At 43.6% G+C, this 21,015-nt stretch overlaps 1 protein-coding gene across 1 annotated transcript in view; it reads right to left on the bottom strand.

The window, feature by feature from the left end:
- The window catches only part of EDRF1 (erythroid differentiation regulatory factor 1), a 1,702,580-nt gene that overhangs the window by 1,407,028 nt on the left and 274,537 nt on the right, over positions 1-21,015 (bottom strand). Inside the window, exon 4 of the mRNA XM_069611509.1 lies at positions 9,526-9,651. Within this exon, the coding sequence (XP_069467610.1) occupies positions 9,526-9,651 (126 nt within the window). The remainder of the gene's footprint in view (positions 1-9,525; positions 9,652-21,015) is intronic.

The raw sequence follows: 21,015 nt of genomic DNA on the forward strand, positions 1-21,015 counted from the left end.
AGGCGGTCTTATAACACTTCTAGAGTTAATACCTTCTAAATAATGCAGGCACGAAATAGAATTTTTGTAAGAACTCTCATTTATACAGAGCAAGTAAAGTAAGATAAGCTCCGCGGAACAGCCACTAAGTGATTCTCACTATTCAAATGATAGAACATTAGATCGCCTTTTCCTACAGTAAGTAGAGAGGTCTTATATGCGAGAACAAGGTAAAAAGCGAGCATTATTAACACAAACAACGGACAACACCAATGCAGCCATCGATACACAATCGTATATATTTATACCAGCAAGATGGCGCCCATGATCAGCTATACGACACTGAAAGCGGAACTAGGTATCCGCCGCTCTACATCGACGTCGCGATCGAGTAAACAGCCAGAACACTTATTTATTTATTTATACAGCGCGCAAGAAGCCCAGGGGCATTGAGGCGCTGTTACTTGCAATAACTTAGTTACATGGTACAGGCATGAAAGCGATTGATAACACATTATGAATACTACAAGATATCATACTGTTGTTACAGATATTGCATTGGGACGTATATTACAACATATATGATAAGTATTTGTGCTGGTGTGTCGGGTCTTATGTGAAAAGGGTAGTTTTCAGAGTTTTGCGGAAGGTGGTGAGGGAGGCCTCCCCTCGGATAGTAGGAGGTAGGGCATTCCAGTGAGTGGGCGCTAGATAGGGGAAGCTGGATCCGCCCGCTTTTACTCTTTTTACTAGTGGCACCGAGAGCATGTTGGTGTATGGTGATCTGGTTGGCCTGGTAGTGGAGACGGGGTGGATCCTTTTATCCACTGTGGATAGTGGATCCACTGTAGCTGTTTCCCGCGAGCGAACGCTGAAGAAACCATTCCCTTTGCGGTAAGTAATAATATAATAAAACAATCTAGGTGCGAAAGCGAGATACGGAATACAATTATGCTACTACTAATAAAAGGGATGTACGCAATGAACAAAACAAACATCTCGTCCGCGCACTGCCGACAGTCACAGCACTGTTTTTGTCTGTTTAGTTCTCTAGGGTAACATCTAGAAGACTACCTGAAAACAGGCGCTACCTACCCTGGTCTCTACCACTCTAAGGAAGAACCCTATTATACCTAAAGACGCCCTATCAAAGAATCTGAAGGTAAATATGGCAAATGTAATGGGAACTATTAACGGACTCAAAGGTTTCTACTGCAAGAAGGGTCCTTTCTGAAACCAGTAGTCGACTGAACAGTTGAGGGTACCGATTTAAATGGAATACTCATATATAAGAATACCCACGGCCATCTAGGAATAATTCTTAAACATAGAGATTTAAGCCTTTGCTGTAGATTCACATATACACGGGAAAAATAAGAAATAAAGTGACAGATCTAAAGGGTTTTTTAGCACTTTCACATTAACTTATTGTTCAGTTGTCTTCTTCAGTCGGTTTCTATCCCTTATCCTGAGAGTATATATTCTTTTAAACAATTATAGATCCATTAAAAAATATACAGCAACGGAGCCCGTTTTCGGGTTCTCATCCAAAGTCTTCTTTCTGTATGTTTACAGTCGATTTCCCCTGAAAAATTTCGGGATACGGCTAAACTGGTCTATTTGAGAATCCAGTACAAGCTTGAAGACCTTTACCATGCAGTCAAGAGGTAAATTATTAATTTCTGTACCTCAAGACACACAGAATTTCTCTGTATTTTAACTTGTTTGAAAATTTAGACAACGGGCTAATTTCGCTCCGTGTTTGTTTGTCCCCTTTCTCCTCCCACCAGCATATCAATCTGCAAACACCAGGACCAAGATTATCTTCTTCTATTGTTCCTAAGAAGTCATTGTCAAGGTCGAAGTGACATAGTAAAATCAAGTTCCTCCTGAAGAAAGTTCTATAATGAATGTACAGAACTGAAACATGTCGAGGCAAAATACTAGTAACAAACAGTACTAGCTATAGGTGTTTTCTCAATTGTTTTTGAAACCCGGCGAGGGATTAATATTTCACTTGTATATGTCATCACAATTTTTCAAGTGTTAAAATCCGAAGTCACAGTGACATCGGTGTGTGATTAACTATTAATTATACTAGTAAATTAACTATTATTATGTGCACTTTGTTCTTGTCTTTTATCAAATATGTTCTTACTTTTTAGATATTTTTTATATAATGATTCAATAAAAATATTTTTGATACATATTCTATAGCTCTGGTGATTATCAGTGGGATGCTCTAGAGAAATGAGGATGTTTACTTTGTTGTTCTCTATAATTTAGTCTTAATATACCCCTAACAGACAAAGTATAAAACTAAGGGGGTTTCCCTTCTTTATACGATTATTACTGTGACCCCCCAGAAGTCCAATGGATGAAAATGGTGACAATTCTTTTCCCCAACCCCCCTTTACACCACATACATATGCGGGGGCAGACCCCCGCTCCTCCACCGTACTTGTATTATATCCCATACCCACTCCCACTTATATATGTGGTGTAAGGGGATCAGATAAAGTCTGAATTTTCAGCAGTCAGAGTTCTGGAGGCGACATTTTTGTATATTTCCAAAAAGATTAGGTGACTGTTCAATTTTCATTGACTCTGTTAAAATATCAAACTTTCCTTGGAGCTCACAGACAAAACAAACCATCCAGCTTTCATGAACACAACTCAGCAGAAAAGAGATAAGGGCACGAATATCTGCAATGCTATTGTTTCTGCTTTAGAACTAACATCTATTACTTTGACCCCCTCTCAACTGCTTCCCACATGTATGGTCCCGTCAGCTCCCTAGTATTCTGTAGAGCGGAGGACATTAAAACAAAAGTGCTGTCACTTTGACCGAAAATGGCTCACCATTTCTGATGCTGATAACAAACTGGCCTACATGCAAGCCAGAAAGGACTCTCAAAGTTCTATAAAAAGAGCTAAAGCTCAACACTATGCCAACCGAATCTTAAATGCATCATGCTCTTCGAAGGAGCTTTTCTTGGTGACCAAAGAGCTATCCTCCTCACCACAATCTTTTTCCACTGTAACTCGCACTCAAGCACAATGTGACCACATTGAATCTTTTTTTCAAGACAAGATTTGTGCCATTCGAGATAAGATAAGGGCTGAAAGACCTATCTCTCTTGACACTTTTAAATTTTTTAATTGTTCAACTAGGCAACCCCCCAATATTTTTAATTTTGGCACAATCACAGAAACTATGGTTGTAAAGGCCCTTGCAAAATTGAAATTCGCTTCTCCCTTGAACCCTATTCCCCTTCATATTGTACAGGGCCTCTCGGGGGACTTTGTCCCTCTTTTTACCGAGGCACTAGATTTCTCGTGCTCAACAGAATTTATCCCTAATGCACTTAAACATGCTGTATTGTCGCCGTTGTTGAAAAAAACCCCAGCTTGATCCTATGGCAGCGGAAAATTACCGCCCCATCTCTTTACTCCCTGCAATGGCAAAAGTGCTGGAGTCTATTATTACCCCCCAGCTCTCGGACTTCTTTGAGGTTAATAAGATTCTTCATCCCCTCCAGGCAGGCTTTCACCCAGGGATGGGTACAGAGTCTATAATGATCACCCTCTTTGATGATATAGCAAGGATACAAGACAAGTGCACTTATTTTGCTAAATCTCTCTGTGGCCTTTGATACGATTTATCATCAAAGACTCCTATACTGTCTTTCTGACGCGGGAGTCTCCGGGGTCCCCCTGAAATGGTTTTCATCTTTTTTGTTGGATCGCACTCAGGTGGTGTCCCTCCCCCCTTTCACGTCTCCCACCCTTGGTGTTTGGCTGCAGAGTTCCCCAGGGGTCGGCACTCTCACCATTACTTTTTAATCTGTATATGGTAGCCCTGGCTATGCTTATTTTTAGCTCTGGAGTTCATTTTTTTTTATATATGCAGATGATACTCAGATACTTTTTCGCATTAATACCTCAGAAGAAAGTCCCCCTCAGCGTCTGAGAGATTGCCTCGCAGCGATAGGGAAGTGGATGTCAGTTAATTGGCTAAAACTGAACAGAGAGAAGACGGAGGTACTGGCGATTGGCAAGGAGTCGGATAATTCTTGTTCGACTTCTTATTACTGGCCTGCCCGTCTGGGACCATGTCCAACTCATCAGCGGTTGTCAAAAGACTAGGTATTAAGGTTATGGCTTCTGGCTCCAGAGAATCTCAAATCTCAGCAATTTGCCAGGCAGGGTTCACTGAACTGAAAACCCTAAAGAAGGTTCTCCCCTTTCTCCCAGATGAGGCTAGGGCTCATTACTGCCTCTATCATGGGAGCCTTAGACTATTGTAACATCATCTACCTCGGTCAACCAGAGATGCTGATCAAGAAGCTCCAAATTCTTCAAAATGCCGCCACCAGGCTGGCTCTTAATGCCCCTAGGCTTTCTCACTCACGTGATTTTCTCCAGAGCCTTCACTGGTTGCCAGTCAAGGCTAGGAATAATTTCAAGATTCTATGCACGGTACACCGGGCTATTCATGCTGAGGGCGTCCAATTCCTTCAATCTAAGTTTTCCATCTACCAACCTACAAGAACACTTCGCTCTGCTAATCAATTTTTGCTGTGTGTTCCCCGGTTTAGACGTGCACGAGCAGGTGGCAGATCTTTCTCTGTGCTGGCTCGGCTGCTGTGGAATGCTCTTACCCCGCATATTAGAAGCAACCATGCACTATCCAGCTTCCGCAAGCAGATCAAGACACTGTTGTTTTATAGTGGTTGTCGTCCGCTTCCTCTCTGCCCCCTCCAGCGCCAAGATGCCTCTCTGCCTATCTAGCGTTTTAGAAGAACAAGTTACTTCTTAACTTGTAACGTTCTTTCGATTGGATGTTCCTCCGACGTATTCCTTATCTTTGATAGATCATCTCTCAGCTTGCTGGCCTCGGAAACATTTTTTTCAGTAGAGGGCGCTGCGTGTCGACGTCCCTCGAGCAGATGTCCCTCGACGGCCTCTGTATCGGCGCCAACGTCATCAGGCATATAAATAGACTCGCGCAGCGTCCGTTGCTCAGTTCCGTTTTGACGTTAACAGTTGTTTTACATGAATTGGTTAGTGACCTTGAAGGAGCGTAAGCTGCAACCACAGGGGAAGTATTACTGCGGGATGGATGGGAGGGGCGATAAGGAATATGTCAGAGGAACATCCCATCGAAAGAATGTTACAAGGTAAGAAGTAACTTGTTCTTCGAAGGGATTGTGTCCTCCAACGTATTCCTTATCTTTGATAGACTCCCATAGCAGTGGTGTGCAATTGGAGGTGGGAGTAAAACGCCATGTTTCCTTTTAGGAATGAACCGAATGTAATACGGCTTTGCCAAACCTAGTCTCTTGACTAGAGGAGGAATTCAGGTTGTAAAATCTTGTGAAGGTATGTGCGGACGACCAAGTGGCAGCCGCACATATGTCTCGAACCGGCACCCCTCTTTAGAGGGCCGAGGAGGCTGCGATACCCCTGGTTGAATGAGCCCTAAGATTTTGAGGAGGCTCTTTCCCTGCTAGTTTGGAACATTCCAAGACGGCCAAAATAATCCATCAGGAAATTGTTTGTTTTGTTATCGGTAGTCCTAATTTGTACTCTGCGTAACCTACGAACAGTTGGTCTGCTTGCCTAATCCTAGCAAGTCTGCTGATGTAAAAGCTTAAAGCCCGCTTTGGGTCCAGCCTATGTAGCCTTTCTTCCTCTTTCCCCGGATGGGGAGGCAGATAGAATGAAGGTAAGGTAATTTTCTGAGTGATGTGGAATTCAGAAACCACCTTTGGGAGGAAATTAGGCTTTGTCTTTATGAAAAATTGTATGAGGGGGTTTACAAGATAGAGCTTGTAATTCGCTCACCCTTCTAGCAGATGTTAAAGCCACTAATAAGCCAGTTTTAAGGGTGAGAAATGTTAGCGAACAAGAGTGGAGTGGTTCGAAAGGAGCCCCCATCAGGAAATTATGACTAAATTTAAGTCCCATAAAGGAACCTGGAAAGGTCTTGGAGGGTAGACATTAGTTAATCCCTTTAGAAATTGTATTACTAAGGTTAATTTGAAATACAAAGGCTCCTCTGCAGTTCGCTTGAAGATCGACAGCACTGCGAGATAGCCCTCGATAGTGCCAACTTGAAGGCCTGAACTTGCCAAATAGAGTAGAAAGGATAACACCGTTGGTGTACCACATGGAAAGGGGTCGATATTCTCTTCTCTACACCAGCTGCAGAATTTGTTTATACGGCAGCGGTATAAAGACTTTGTTGCTGGCCTTCTGGCCGAAAGCAACACTTCCATGACGTCATCAGGGAGGTCCCAATCCTTGTATGTCAACCTTTCAGAAGCCAGGCGTGAAGGTTGAGAGTTCTGATGTCTGGATGGAGAACCTGACCTCCCTTCTGTGAGAGAAGATTCTCCTTGAGTGGAAGACGAATTGGAGGGCAGATGGACATATCCAGAAGGTCCAGGTACCACGTTCTCCTGGCCCAGTCTGGGGCAATTAGGATCATGGTTCTCCGGAATCTTCTCAACCCCCTGATCATTTGAGGAATGACAGGGACTGGTGGAAACGCGTACAGGAGTGGAAACTCCCAGTCCACTACGAACGCGTCCCCTAGAGCTCCTCTCAGGGGAAATTCCCTTGAACAAAACAGATCACACTTTCTGCCTGTACTGGTGGCAAACAGATCCACTTGAGGGGTTCCCCAACATCCTGAGCTAGTTCCCACTCGTGGGAGACTGTGCCCTGCCTGCTCAGAGCGTCCGCCGTCAATTTCTTCTCTCCGGCTAGGTGAACTGCCGATAGAGAGATTCCTTCTTGGATTGCCCAAAACCAGAGCTGCATCGCCTCTCTGCACAGGGGCAGTGATCCTACGCCTCCTCTTTTGTTGAGGTAGTGTATGGCCACTGTGTTTTCTGTCATTATCAGGACATTTTTCCCCTGTACAAACGACGCTGATTTATGTGTCGAAGGGATCTTCGACAACGGCGTCGAAAGACGCAACTTTGCCTTTACTCGAGGGTTCGTGACGCTGGCAAGTGGCTTCTTTCGCCGGGTGCTGCGACTCGCGGCTTTTTGATTTTTCGGGTCTTTCACCCAGGGTATCACCCTCAGCAGTCTTCGAGGGGGTCGAGGCCGCTTTCTCGAAGACGCTTAGCATCTTTTTCCTGAATTCCTCCCACTCAGCCTGAGAGCTATGTTTTGTGGGGCAGGAGACACTTTTTGGGGAAATGGAAGACAAAGACGAGGAATGGGATCTTCGACGTTTTTTTTTTAATGCTTAGATCTCGAAGAGTGATGGGAACTGCTTCGAGACCTAGAACGAGAATGTCTTTTGTGATGGCGAGGAGACGAATATCTCAACTCCGCCGAGGAAACTTTCGAAGAAGTTTTAACTGCCTTACCTCTCTCGAGCTTCCCCTTACGCTCCTTCAAGGCTTTCGCCGTCATGGACATGCAGCCCTCGCGCTCCGAACAATGGTGCTCGATTCCCAGGCACCATAAACAGATCCCGTGAGCATCTGTCAACGACATTTTCTTCCCACAGTCTCGACATTTTTTGAAGCCGGACCGTGGAGTCGTCGGTTCGGGTGAGGAAGCCATCGAGTACGAGTCGGTATTCACGAGGAATATTGATATATTTGACTGAAGAACCGAGCAACAATATTCCGAGGCCCCACGAAGCGCGGAAAAACGGAACTGAGCAACGGACGCTGCGCGAGTCTATTTATACACGTGATGACATCGGCGCCGATACATAGGCCGTCGAAGGACATCGGCTCGAGGGACGTCGACGCGCAGCGCCCTCTACTAAAAAATTTTTTTCCGAGGCCAGCAAGCTTGGAGATGATCTATCAAAGATAAGGAATACGTCGGAGGACACAATCCCTTCGAAATATCGTTACAATACAATACAGCTTTAATCAAATGTATCCCAATAAAGCTCCAATGAACCCTCACTAGATATACTTAGCAATCAGGTCAGCCCACAAGCCTCCAAACTGAATAACCATATGTATGCATATAATTTATTCTGTTTAGTTTCGATAGCGCCAAAAGAGATTCATTAAAGGGATATCACTCGCAAAGCAGCCAGATATTCTGGCTCACTGACTACCGTTTCCTGAAATTATTACGTCACCACGATGTTGTCACCACTATCCGTCTCGGCTTCAGGCCACCCCAAGCTTCCAGCTTAATAAAGCCCTTTAAACACTGCAAAACAACAACCCATGTTAAAATGTTTTGAACAAATAAAAGCTTACTTGGAGAGCAAGGGGACTTATTCCAAGGGAAAATGTTGCAAGAAGATGCCAGCAAGGAACTGCACTGCACAGAGCAGAGGCTAAAGACCGTCAATAGGACAGGCAATGTGCAGCAAAGAAGAGCCTCCTTGACCTGTCGTAGCCCAGACTCCACCGACTACTCAGGAAAAATGTTTTAAAGCCCAAGTGTGTGCAAGAGGATAAAAGCAAACGAGCATCTAGACTTCACGTCTTCCCACTTTGACTTCACCTCTGCAATGACTACTAAACCCATGGCTTTGCTCCACTAAGAAACGTTCTAAAGCTTCAGAGCGTACAAGTAAATAAACGTTGAGACGTCGCGTACCTCCGCTTCAACTCCAACTCTGCACGATTGCTTCGCTCCTGGCTACTTTTCATAAAATGTGTTGATTAGATTTGGAAAATTTATTTATGAAAAAGGATACCATTTGGCTCACTATTTGACTATGATCAAACACTAAAGATACTATTAGGTAAACACCTACTGGGCAAAAAATAACTACCATTCTAAATTCTAAAACTCAATCAAGCTGAGAAGTCTTTAAAGAATAGTTAACAATAATGGACTGATGAGAAACATTGACAGTTCTCTATATAGTACACTGTTGGAATACAAGACGGCAAGAGCAGCAATTAAGCAGCATGCTGGACGCTCAAACATGCAAAAAGGGAACTTTGAAAGCACCTTTGTTAAGCTGCTTAAAGAATGTGTCCTACATTGTGATGTTGCTTTGCCATTTTCCTCCACAGGATACATTCTGAAAATGTTGTACAAAACGTCTCTCAAAAGTTCTGGAATATTATAAAGGGACTTGACATTCAGCTTTCCCTCATTACAAGGTTACAGAACTCCTCTGTGACGTACAATATCTTGGATTTGGAGCTGAGGGGCGTGAGGGTGTGTAAGGAATTACAGCCTTCTGTGAAAAGGTTGCTGAACAGCCCTAGCAGCTGTCATCTGACTGACAGTGATGGCCAGTGCGTTTGTACAGGAGAGTCTTCTAGGGGTGGGGTTTTATGACTAGAAGGACAGAAAAGACTAGGAATAAGAAAGAAATGTTGAAAATGACAAAAGCCGAAGAGGGAGGGATAGATGTATATGAGAATATTCAGTTAAAGATGAAATCGGAAAAGGGATAGGAAAGATAGATGAAAAGAAATAATGGAGAAATAGAGAAAAAGAAAAGGTGGAAAAGTAATTGCTGGGGCACTGTCACACATGTATTATATACAAAATAATAGGAAACATCTGTTACAAATAAAGGATATTGACCTGTGATGATCTCATGAACAGCTCCTGAATGTCTAGGTCGTCCAATAAAAGGGTTCGTCCAATGCGATGAACAGCCATGCTCACATGGGACTTGCTGTAAGGTATCTTCAGAAGCTTTTTGATGTTCTTAGGGAGAGGAAAAACATTTTTAAATGATACAGCTCATGCAGACGATACCAGTTTCCAACAGGCCCCAGAAGACCAAATGTTTTGTACGCTTGTAGAATTAACAGGTTAGAAGGGAACATCAAACATACACCAATTAGACAATACTGTAGTTCTGTACAATATATACAATGACCAATTCAGGTGTGGCAAGTGATGCAAGCCTATTAAAATAATGATCTTTGTTTCCACTGAAACACTGAGACCTACCTACAAAATCAGTTAGATCAAACTAGATTTTTCATTCAAATGTTTGTCAAACCTCCTGCCAACTAAAAAAGTCACTGCTTCGACGAAAACCTATAGCAAAACTAAATGAAGGCAACCTATAATTTAGCATTCATTTAGACTTGTAATACGTGTTGTGCAGAAAGGAGACAGAATGAACTGCAGTGAGCACACAAAATAGAAATTTCAACCTAGTGGCCAAGCTTGTTATATGGGTTGCTAGCTTGATTGCTAAGAAAATATATAGATTACTGTTTGAACAGTATATATGTAAATTTTTACAATTGATTAATGTCCTGCCATTAAAAGAAAGAGGTGGATCTAACAACGGGTGTAATTAAGCAGTAACAAGCAAGAGGTGCAAAGGGCTGTGATCTTACGTTCTGCTAAATTCAGGGCCACTTCGAGCATGACAGTGTACATAACATGGATCCCTGTCTTGAAATGGGAGTGCAGTAAATAGCTCGATTGATACACAGGAAACTTTGTTTCTGGAATGAGGTAGAGAAAGCACCTCAGAGTCATCAAAAACAGGGCATCCACTGGAGTGGCACACTAATGGACTGTGAAAGACCTTTACTGTGATATGTGGCCTGTCAGGGAAAAACAAGTCAGCACGTGTCTTTATACAAAGAAATGACAATAGGCTTGGTCACAATATATTTTATAGAGACTAAATCCTGGCGTTCCTTTATGGAAGAGGCATGAAAGATTCTGATAGGATGGTCATAGTGCTAGCTTCCCAGTCTCAACCAGTCGAGGTCTGCCTCCAAACTGTAAACAGCAGTACATACGTAACTTCAAACCAGTGCTGTGTAGCATAAACAGGAGCTCAAGACTAACAGTATATGAGCTAGAGTAATCTCAAAAGATGTACAATTAGCTAAAGAAAAAGAAAATCTGATTGGGGAAGGTTGAGCGGTAAATAGGGGGACTAAGTGCAGGATGCTCATGTGCATGCATTACTAAAACTGTGTTCTCTTCAATGTTGTGCATTAAGTATTTTTGTCAATGCACTTGTGGGTATGGATATCAAGCATGAAGGAAGGGGAACCAACTATTGGGAGTCTAAACGCAGGAGTAAGCAGTGCTCACATGAAAAGGTCCAAGGGCATTCATATTTTTTTTAAACTGCAAAAAGTGTATCTAGACACACATTTAAGGTAGTGTATGATTACTTTTTAAAGGGAGGATATGTTATGACTGTCGGAGACACAGTACTACACCACATGGATAATATTCAGATGCAACATTTCTTTGACCACATCTAATCCCCATTTAGACAATTCATCACTCCCACTTCTAAAACAAGTAGCAGAAAAAACATCCCTTTAAGGGTTTTTTTAAGCATTTCTTTTTTTAATGGGTCACGATCAAAACTATATTTCACAAAACACCATACAAATCAAAATAACAAAGTTAATACAGCTTAAAATCACAAATGTAAATTACAAAAACATTAGTAAAAAAACAAATCACTCACAATTTTGCCTATAAAATTCATTTAATATACACAAATACAAAACTAAAATTATTGATATCCCAATAATGTTCTAAAATAATCAATTCATTAAACATTTCAAATACCAAATACTGGTAACATTCTCACAATTCCAGTAGTTAAGAAAGGTTCATGACCTGCATTCATGCAATTCCATACATCTTCGCCACTTGCATCATTGCATAATCTAAAAAGCGCCCAAGATATTTTGTTCTTATTTCCACCAACATAGAACATTCAACCAAGATACATTTCAGGGTTTGAATAACACCAGTGATCTTACAGAAAGTACAGAAATGACTACTTAAATTCCCATTTTTAGAACGTATATGTAAGATTTTTCCAGTTGGCAAAAGATTTAAGCGGAAGCGCAAAAATGGTTCTCTGGTAGAGGGGCAGGGTAATTGGTTAAGATACTTGGGTAAAAGTTCCAGGGGTTTATCTACTGGTGCAAATGTGGAATGCACTTTATAGTTCCTGGTTTGAACCATCGTATTTATCCAATCCATTTATTTGATTTTCTTATTTATCCTCAACAGATTTTCCACCAGATCTTTCCACTCCATCCCGCAATGATCTAACATATTAGAAGTCTGTGCTTCCATAATAGTTAGTACATTTGATGATTCTTTGTACATCTCCACTGAGTTCTTCATATAAAGTGTTTTTCAAGGGTGAAAAGATTTTCCCTAATAGTGATGCCATTCTCAATTGGAACCAAACTTGGAGAGACCAAGCTCATAACGCAGTGAAGCCATGGGCATAGAGATTAGCAGGCCAAAGACTAACTTCCGGATTCTACCCTCAAATCTCTCCCATGGCAAACCATACGCCACTTGCTCGATTTCAAGACCATATAGCGCCTTTGGAATTACCTTCCCAACATAAAATCTTAACAATGGCTTAATGAGAAGCTACAATATTTATTATAGATTTATTTTCTTCATGAAATAGCCCAACTTGTCTATTTTATTCTCAATTTATTTCACCACAGTTTCCTTATTTGGTTGCTCTGTCAGATGGAGCCTAAGTAAATCTTCTCACTCATGTCCAAAATCTGGATCCCATGTATGAGCCATTTAAATGTAATACCTACATTCTTTTGCTTACAGAAACAAATGATGTTACACTGCTTATGATTAATAAGTAGGTGATTCCTTTTTGCATAAACACTAAGGGCCATGGTTAGCTGCTGGAGACCAATAGGAGTGAGATTTAGGAGGGCTATATCGTCAGCATAAGCTAACCAGTTAATTCTGAGACCTATCTTTTGACTTATTAGCACCCCTCCTGAAGAGCCTTTTCTAGGTCTGCTAAATACAAGTTGAACATCAGGGAGCTAGGAGGCAACCCTGAATCAATCCTATTATAGTCACAACACTGTCTGTGAGGTTACCGGCGGCTTAAAGTCCAACTTTTACTGATGTATTCGAATGGATGTGTTCCACGATGGCTAACAATGAAGGGAGAGTATTCCAATTCTTCCATTTTTGCCAGAGCAATTGCCGGTTGACCGTATCGAAAGCCTTGGAAAAGTCAATCATAGCCACATACATAGCCGGGACAGAGGATTTCCTAGTAGACCATATCTTGTCTTTTAATTCAGACAAAATCAGGCCATTTATATCTGTTGCCATCCCTTTCCTGAACCCATTCTGGCATTTCAACAGAATACCTTTTTCCATGGCCAAGACTTCCAGCTTTTCTAAAATCAAGCCCGCAAATATTTTATTGTCTTCATCCAACAGAGGGATGGGTCTATAATTGCTAGGATCCTCCCGATTGCCGTTCTTAAAAATTGGTATTATAATGGATTCCTTCCGCGTACCTGGCAATATTCTTTGTCTGAGGATATCCTTAAAGAGAAATGTCAGCAATATAGACCACATATCTCTGCTGGATTTCAGTATAGCATTAGTTAACCCATTTGGTCCAGAGGCTCTAAAAGATGAAGCCTTAGTAAAGAGACGCTCAATGTCTTCTCTCTCAAATTTTACATCTCATACCGGACAATTTATGGTGTTCCCAACTGATTTGATTTCTCCATTCATTGCCAACCAATATGAGCCCCAATTTCACTCACCCCAGCAGTGCTCTGGGACTCAGTATACAAATTATTCAAATTAATAGTTGCCCACAAATTCTGTCTATTGTTATGGCAGAGAGTATTAAGTATTATTTCCCCGTCTAGTTGCATTATCAGATGTCTATGTGAGCGTATTCATTGTTTATATGATCTAACTCACTCACATTTCTTTTTTGAGCATCTTTTACCTGTCACTTGTGATGATAAAATCACTCATGATGAATGGGAATGTAGTTTCAGGTATGACCATATATATGGAAGAAACAGTTTAGGAAGGACACAATTATTCTGCAGCCATAATGATTAAGAGAGAACTAGTAAGCTGAAATAGATTGGGAATGCACAAGAGACTTTATGAACCTATTCACCTTTTCTTTTTTATTAAAAACTACTTCCTGGGTTTAGGGGGCATGACGACCTACTTAGATTTTGATTTCATTGCTTACCAGAGGCTTACCAAATGTTGCATAAATCATAAACAATGTAATAAATACATTTCTGCTCTTAAGGTTGAATATATCCCGGCAGAATAGCTCAGTGGCAACGTGCTCGCCTTGGAAGCAAGACGTCACGAAGCGACACAGGTTCGATCGCCGGGTCCACGCTTAGAAACTTCTGGGTATTTAAGCACGTTATAAATGTGCAACTAAGACAACAACTAAATATTCTGTAACAGCGCCTCAATGCCCCTGGGCTGTGTGAGCGCTTTAAAAATGCAAATAAATAAAAATATATCACACAAACAATATTCATTATTATCTACAAAAAAGATCAAAAAATGATACAATAGAAAACAGCTGGTTATCCATTAGTATACAAATACAGCATATTACTTAAACAACGAGCATCAAAAGGGATTTTGCTCTGCCTGCATTTCCTAACGGCTGATTGCAAATTGTGCTGCCTCATTGTCAGAGCACCTGCAAAGTTAATATGCAGCTGCCAGAGTTCTGAAACCATCAGCCCTAACAGGTAGCAGATAACCTATAAGACCAATATACAATAAAAGGGGGACAGGAATAATAAGTGATTAACTGTTTCAATGGGATGAAGCTCACATGAACAGAACTGTTCAGTTATGATAATGCTCTTGTTTGACCAGTGTAAGAACTTAGAGGATCTGCAGACAGAATTTAAAATATAAGGAATCATGTATAGGGGATTAATAGGGCTCAAAACCAAAGAAGAATTTCACTGCCAGATAATCAAGATTTAGCCTTGAATTTAGGAGCTTGTCAATAGCGATACCTTTGTGAAAAATCCAAAAGGCTTTCTTCACAATAAATCTGCATTTTTTTGTGAGGCAGGCATGGTATCAAGAGAGACACAGATACACAAGTAACAGTTTGAAAACCTTTGTTGTAAAACTTTGTTGGGTTGGTGTAATGCGTAACTGGCCCCAACTCTAAGGGGGTTGTTCCCTCAAACGATGCTTCTAATGGCCGTCAATGTCCAGAAATCCAAAACCAAAGTCTGTCTGTTTCAAAACCTATGCTTGCCCTCACTCGTAAACAAAATGTGATCTGGGTTCTGCCAGTTTTCAATAATAGTTCTAAGAAAAAGGGTTGCTCTCTGAACATTCCACTTGGTGTTCTAGCAGAAAGTCAATAATGTTTGCAATGTTTCAGGGTCTCTCGGGGGTTCCCTTCCCCAAACTTCGATCCCTCCATTTCCAAACAAAAAAAACACAGTTCCTGTTAGGCCTCCCAGGTTTCCCTTCCCCAGGTCTAGGCCTCTCCTTGTAAAGTTCACAATGTCTCAGAGTGGGTCTCTTGGGAGGAGGGGTGGGGTCCCTTCCCCAAACTTAAATCCTTTTTAGTTCAAAATTGATTCACAGTTGCCTTCTTTTAGGTCTCTCTGGGTTCCCTTCCCCAAGCCTTGGCCTCTCTGCTCTCACCTTGTCAGGATGTACCGTTCAACGCACAGTTCTTTCATGGGGTAGTATCAGACTTTCGAGAACGCTGGCCTTTTGCTCCTCCCATGGGCGACCACTTCGACTTCTGACCACTCTCCTTATTCTCTAGCACCTTCTCCTTACTTTGCCTCTTTCACTCTGCCCATGTTTATTTTCCAGTCTTGCCTATTGCACACTTCAACTTTAGCATGCTTCCTACAGACTTTCTACTTTGCTGTGCACCTTTGCACCTTCTTTCCACTTTACCGTGCCTCTTACACACTCTGTTTCTGCTTTCAGGTCGCTTGCACCCTCTTTGCTTTCTGTTCTCTTTAAATTCACTCTGTCTTTTTCTGTTTTCACGCTGCTAGCGCACTTACTCTTCATGTTCCTTGCTTTCTTTTCACTTTCCGCTTTTCATTGCTTCTGCTCCCGCTCCAGCCACCTGCATGCTACTGAGTTTCTCTCTCTTTCTCTCATGAAACTCGACCAAGTAGCGTGGATCTGTGGGTCGAGGTCAGGGTCTCACCACCTGCCCCTCAGACAATACTGGGACCGCCACACATCACAGAGAAACGAGCACTGGCATGGATACCTACATTGGCGTGGATACCTTGTCTGACTCAAACCCTGACACAGCCCTTTCTATGCTCCACTCTGCTATATCAGATACTCTTGAAGTTCTTGCCCCTATCACGAGGATCCGCTTGAAGCCCAAAGCTAAGTGTAATTGCTGGTATGACTCAGACCTCGTCACCCTTAAACGCAAGTGCAGGGTGGCTGAGAGGAAATGGCGTGATTCCTGTACATCCTCTGACAAACGGGCCTGCCGCCTGCTCCAAAGGCAATACTGGCTCTCTGTCCGCATCCAGAAGAGAGACCTCATTGAAGCCTGTGTCTCTGCGGCATCCAACAACTCTGCCGAACACTTTAAAATCTGCAAGGAGCAGGCCAATCTTGCTGCAGTCTCTACCTCTCCTGTCCCCTCCCAGGCCCTCTGCACGGTCCTGGCTTCTCATGTCATCTCTAAAACTCAGAGGACATCCTGTCCTCTCTCTCCCTTCCCTCTCCTCCTCCCTCTACTCCCCTTTCTTCCTCTGGCCCTTCTGTGACCACCTCTCCTCCATCTCCCTTTTCCCTGTTCTCCCCAGACAAGGTTTCCAGACAAGTCAGATCTATGAAAGTCTCGTCAAAACAGGCTCTCAACAGTTACTCTAAAACCATCAAGGACCACATTGACACCCTGGCTCCTGCTTTGACTGACGTCTGCAACCACTCCTTCACCTTTGGAGTCTTCCTTTCCCCCCTGAAGCACTCCCTTGTGCACCTTCTTAAGAAACCCTCTGCCGACCCCTCCTGCCCTGCCAACTACCACCCAATCTCCATCACTCCTTTCCTGGGCAAACTCCTGGAAAAGCTGGCCATGTCCAAACTTAATCTTCACACCAATTTGGTTGGTTGTCTTCATGACCATCAGTCTGGCTTCAGAGCTGCCAGAAGCAAGGAAACTGCTCTCCTGAACATCCGTGAAGACCTGCTCTCCAACCTTGACTCCAATACCCCATTTGTCGTCACCTTACTTGATCTCTCTTCTGCCTTTGACACGGTTAACCATCCCATCCTGCTCAACCGTCTCTGTGATAACCTGGGTATCACTGATCAGACCCTTGCTTGGCTGACCTCTTTCCTCTCTGATCGACCCTCCCAGGTCCAACTTGGGTCCTTACTCCTCTATCTCTATCTCTACCTGTGGTGTTCCCCAGGGGTCTAACCCCTCCCCCTGGCTGTTCAACCAATACCTGGCACTTCTTGCCCACCGCATTGCTGCTCTCTGCCCCAACTTTCAGTGCTATGCGGACGACCTCAGCTCATTTTCAGACTCCCTTCTGCCACCTCTTCTCCTTCTCTCATCTCTGACTGTCTGCTCTCCAGGAGTGGTGTGCCACCAAAAATCTCTGCCTTAAGGCCAGTAACACAGAGATTCTCCTCATCGGCACACCTGCTCCCTCATTTCCTGTCTCTCTCTGGCCGGCCTCCCTTGGCCCTCTCCCACCTGTAAGGCTAAAAACCTCTGGGTCATCTTCGACTCCACACTCTTCTCTCCTCCCATCTCTGATATCGCTAAGAAGTCACACTACCAGCTGCACCGTCTCAGAGGTATTCTTCCTTTCCTCTCCTTCCCCCAGAAGCTCACTGTCTCCAGAGCTCTGGGTCTCTCTAGGCTGGACTACTGCAACATCCTTTTTCTAAATCTTCCTGCTTCTACTCTCCGCCCTCTGAAACTCATCCTGAACAGGACTTCGTCCTTGGCCTCAAGCCCAGGGATCGTATCTCTCTAGGACTGAAATTTCTGCACTGACTCCCAGTGGCTGCGAGTATTTAGTTCAAAACCCTCTGTATTGTTCAAAAGGCCTTCTGGGGTCTGGGGCCTCAATACCTCCAACTCTCTCTTCCTAAATGTCCTTATCAAGTTCTTCGCTCTTCTGTCTCCAGCTCCCTGAGGGTCAGTCGCTTCTCCAAGCAACAAGTTTGTGGTAGATCTCTTTCTTCGGATGGGGCCTCCCTCTGGAACAGCCTCCCCGCCTCCCTGAAACTTGAGGAGAACCATCTCCGGTTCCGGAAGCACCTCAAGACCTTCCTCTTTGCTTCTGCTTTCTCTCCTTCTCTCTGCTGCTGAACTCCTGCCTGAAGGTCACCTGGCTACCCTCTGATCTCAGGCCCAGGTCTCCTCCCCTGCTGGCCGCACACCTGCCCTGCCTCCCAGACAACCCCTGCACTTGGGGGCTGTTTCTGTCTCCCTACAGTCCCCACCATCTCTTGACACCTGACTTCTGCACTTACTCCTGCACTTGCCACTAGCTGGCTGCACTTTACCTACTGTTTTTTATTTATTGTATTTATTCTTTACTGTTATCCTATGTATTGCACATCCCCCTACCATGCCCGCACTTACTCCCCCCCCCCATGCACTGGCACAATTTGAATGTCACCTGGCCTAGTAAGATTGTTGTCTTTGTCTTCCCTCTGTCCCCCCCATTGCCTCGTTGCGGCTCCCTCGCCACACTGCAACCGTTCTGACACACCGGGTCAGAGTCTTGACGTCCCACTCTCTTCCAGATGTTCCGGGTTCCTCCTGCTGCAGTCTCCTGCAATCTGGCTTCCATTTTCTGTCCAGCAACCCCAACTCTCTCATCTCCTTTCGAAGAACTACACCTGTTATACCCTGAGAGTCAAATGGAGTTGTGCCTGGTTATGGTGAAGTGCCTGACCTTGCCTATTAGTGGGAAAGCCTAGTGGTGAAATGTAGTAGGCCTCTCCCTGCATCTCAATGTTATTCCTATGGGTAATCTGTATTACTCCTGGTCGCCTCTTCCTCGTCCCTCCTTGCCTATCGTCCCGTTGGGATTCCGCGTCTCACCCATGAAGGTTGTTAGGCAGAATTGCATGCAGTACCCTCTGGGACCACCCCACACAATTAGGACTACAGGTGTAAGCAAGACCAACCTTTGGTATAAGTCTGTACCACACAGTTTGTTGGTAGCGAGCAGAGCAGCCAGGCTTATCTCAAGAGTGAATGTGAGCACTACAAGTAGTTACACAAAGGACATTCAATCACAGTGGTTCAAGTAGACACTTGTACTCAAGGTTTCTTGGTAAAACACTTATTAATTTATTTACACAATCATTTATAAAACATTTCACTAGAAGAAGACAACTTAATATTATAGACCAATACACTTCAACACAAAACTCTAGGTTTTTGAGACAGTGTGAACTCCCTTGAAAAAGAGCCAATGGGCAGTTCAATTACTTAGTAGTGAGCAAAAAGGACAAAAGTAAGCAAAATAGATTATATATACTTTCTAGGCAGTGCAAATAGTTTCAGCTCACCAGAATAGTTCAACTCAAGTCAATAGGCCAGACCAAAGTCAATGGGCTAGTGTTCTGGATAGGAAAGGGCAGTTCTGGTATCAAACGGTAAAGTCTTTGCAAAAGTTCTCAGAAGTAGTTTAGGCGAAAAAGATTTATTTGGGCAGTCACAAGCTGATTAGGCCTGCAAGTTGGGAAAGTTTCACAAACTTTCTCTGCGAGATTGGCGTTCTCTCAATCGGGTTGGCACAGTACCTTTTTGTGAAGAAAACAAATGTTGCTGAAGTCGTGGTTCCTGGCAGTTCCTGTAGATCTCGCTGTTCCTGAGCCTCAGTCGTGGGGACAAGAGGGAGGACGTTGGGGGACTCCTGCACTGCACGGGATCGTTGAAGAAAGCAAACAAAATGGAGTCACTTCAGTTCCAGTAGCTGTAGATGCAAGAACACAAACGGGTGTCCCTCTCCCTGGATAAACCTAACCAGCCTCGAGAATGGTATCCAGATGTCTTATAAGTTGATTGGTCCCACCAACTCAAAGGAAGAAGCAGTCCTTGAAGGAGCTTCTCTGTCGAATAGAGTTCGGCAATTCGGGCCTGCAGCAGGGCTTCACCGGACAAACCCTGTCCAATGGTTGCAGCAGCAGTCCTCTTCCAGCTCGTCTTCGGTTCTTTAGTTCCAGTCCTGGAGACTCGCCTTTTAAACAGTTTTCTCCCTTCCATTCCATCCAAGCTGTCACTCACCCAGCAGGGTGGCTGTCCTTGCCGGACAGCCAGCCAGCCAATCATGCCAGAGTGCATTTGGGTCTCCTAGGAGACTAAGCACAGGGAGTTTCAGTGACCTCCCTCACTTCCTGCCCACCCCAGACACCTAGACGCCAAGGGCGGACTTGAGTCCTGAAGCCCGCCAAAGGCACACAAACAAAGGGTCCAAACCTAGTTTGGTGCACAGAGACAAACACTAGAAGGACCTTTCCAAAAAGAAATGGCGAAAAAAAAAGTTCGGGACCTGTTTAAACAAAGGGGCTTAAGGCACTATCTTGAAAAACATGGCTCCCGTGATTTTTAGCTACCTGTGTTCACCGTCGCGAAAAATGATGGTAGTTCATTGAAAAACCACTGCCACCAGCCTTTTCAATAGGAAAGGGTAGCATTTGACTGCTTTATGAGTGTATAGACACAGGGGATACTATGTAACCCCTCCAGCACTCCATTGTAAGGTGGTGTGTGCTGGTTCTATGGATTTGGAAAAGATCAGTAATGTCAATTTCACTTTGCATTCTGTGGGAAACAGTAGTTTATCCCAGAGAAGGTATTTAAACCTTTGGGAAGTCTAAAAGACACCCCTGTGTCACTGCACTGAGGGTGTTGTGTGAGACAAATAAAAAAGATGATGCCTTTGGAGTTGGTTAAAACTCCATAACTTAAGAAAATAAACACAGAAAACAAACAGAATTAAAAAGTACAGAGTCCCAGAGTTCAGCAAAAGAGCTGGGGGTCTCTAAGGTAGAGAGGAATTAGCACATTTTGAGAATTCTCCCTAACAAAGGTTGAGGGAGAGTAGGGTGATAACTGGGAAGGGAGGCGGGGGGTACTTTGTCTTACCCTCAGGCATCCTCGTCCCAATCCCCAAGGACCCCCTACTCGGGTGATCCTCTCGCTTGTACGCCCCCAGGGTCAGGATCCATGTGTGATGGCCATTCCCTGGGCACCTGAGCAAAGGACACAGTTACAAAATGTGAGAATACCTT

This window comes from Ambystoma mexicanum, chromosome 8 (assembly GCF_040938575.1).
Source record: "Ambystoma mexicanum isolate Mex_15411 chromosome 8, UKY_AmexF1_1, whole genome shotgun sequence".
NCBI lineage: Eukaryota > Metazoa > Chordata > Amphibia > Caudata > Ambystomatidae > Ambystoma > Ambystoma mexicanum.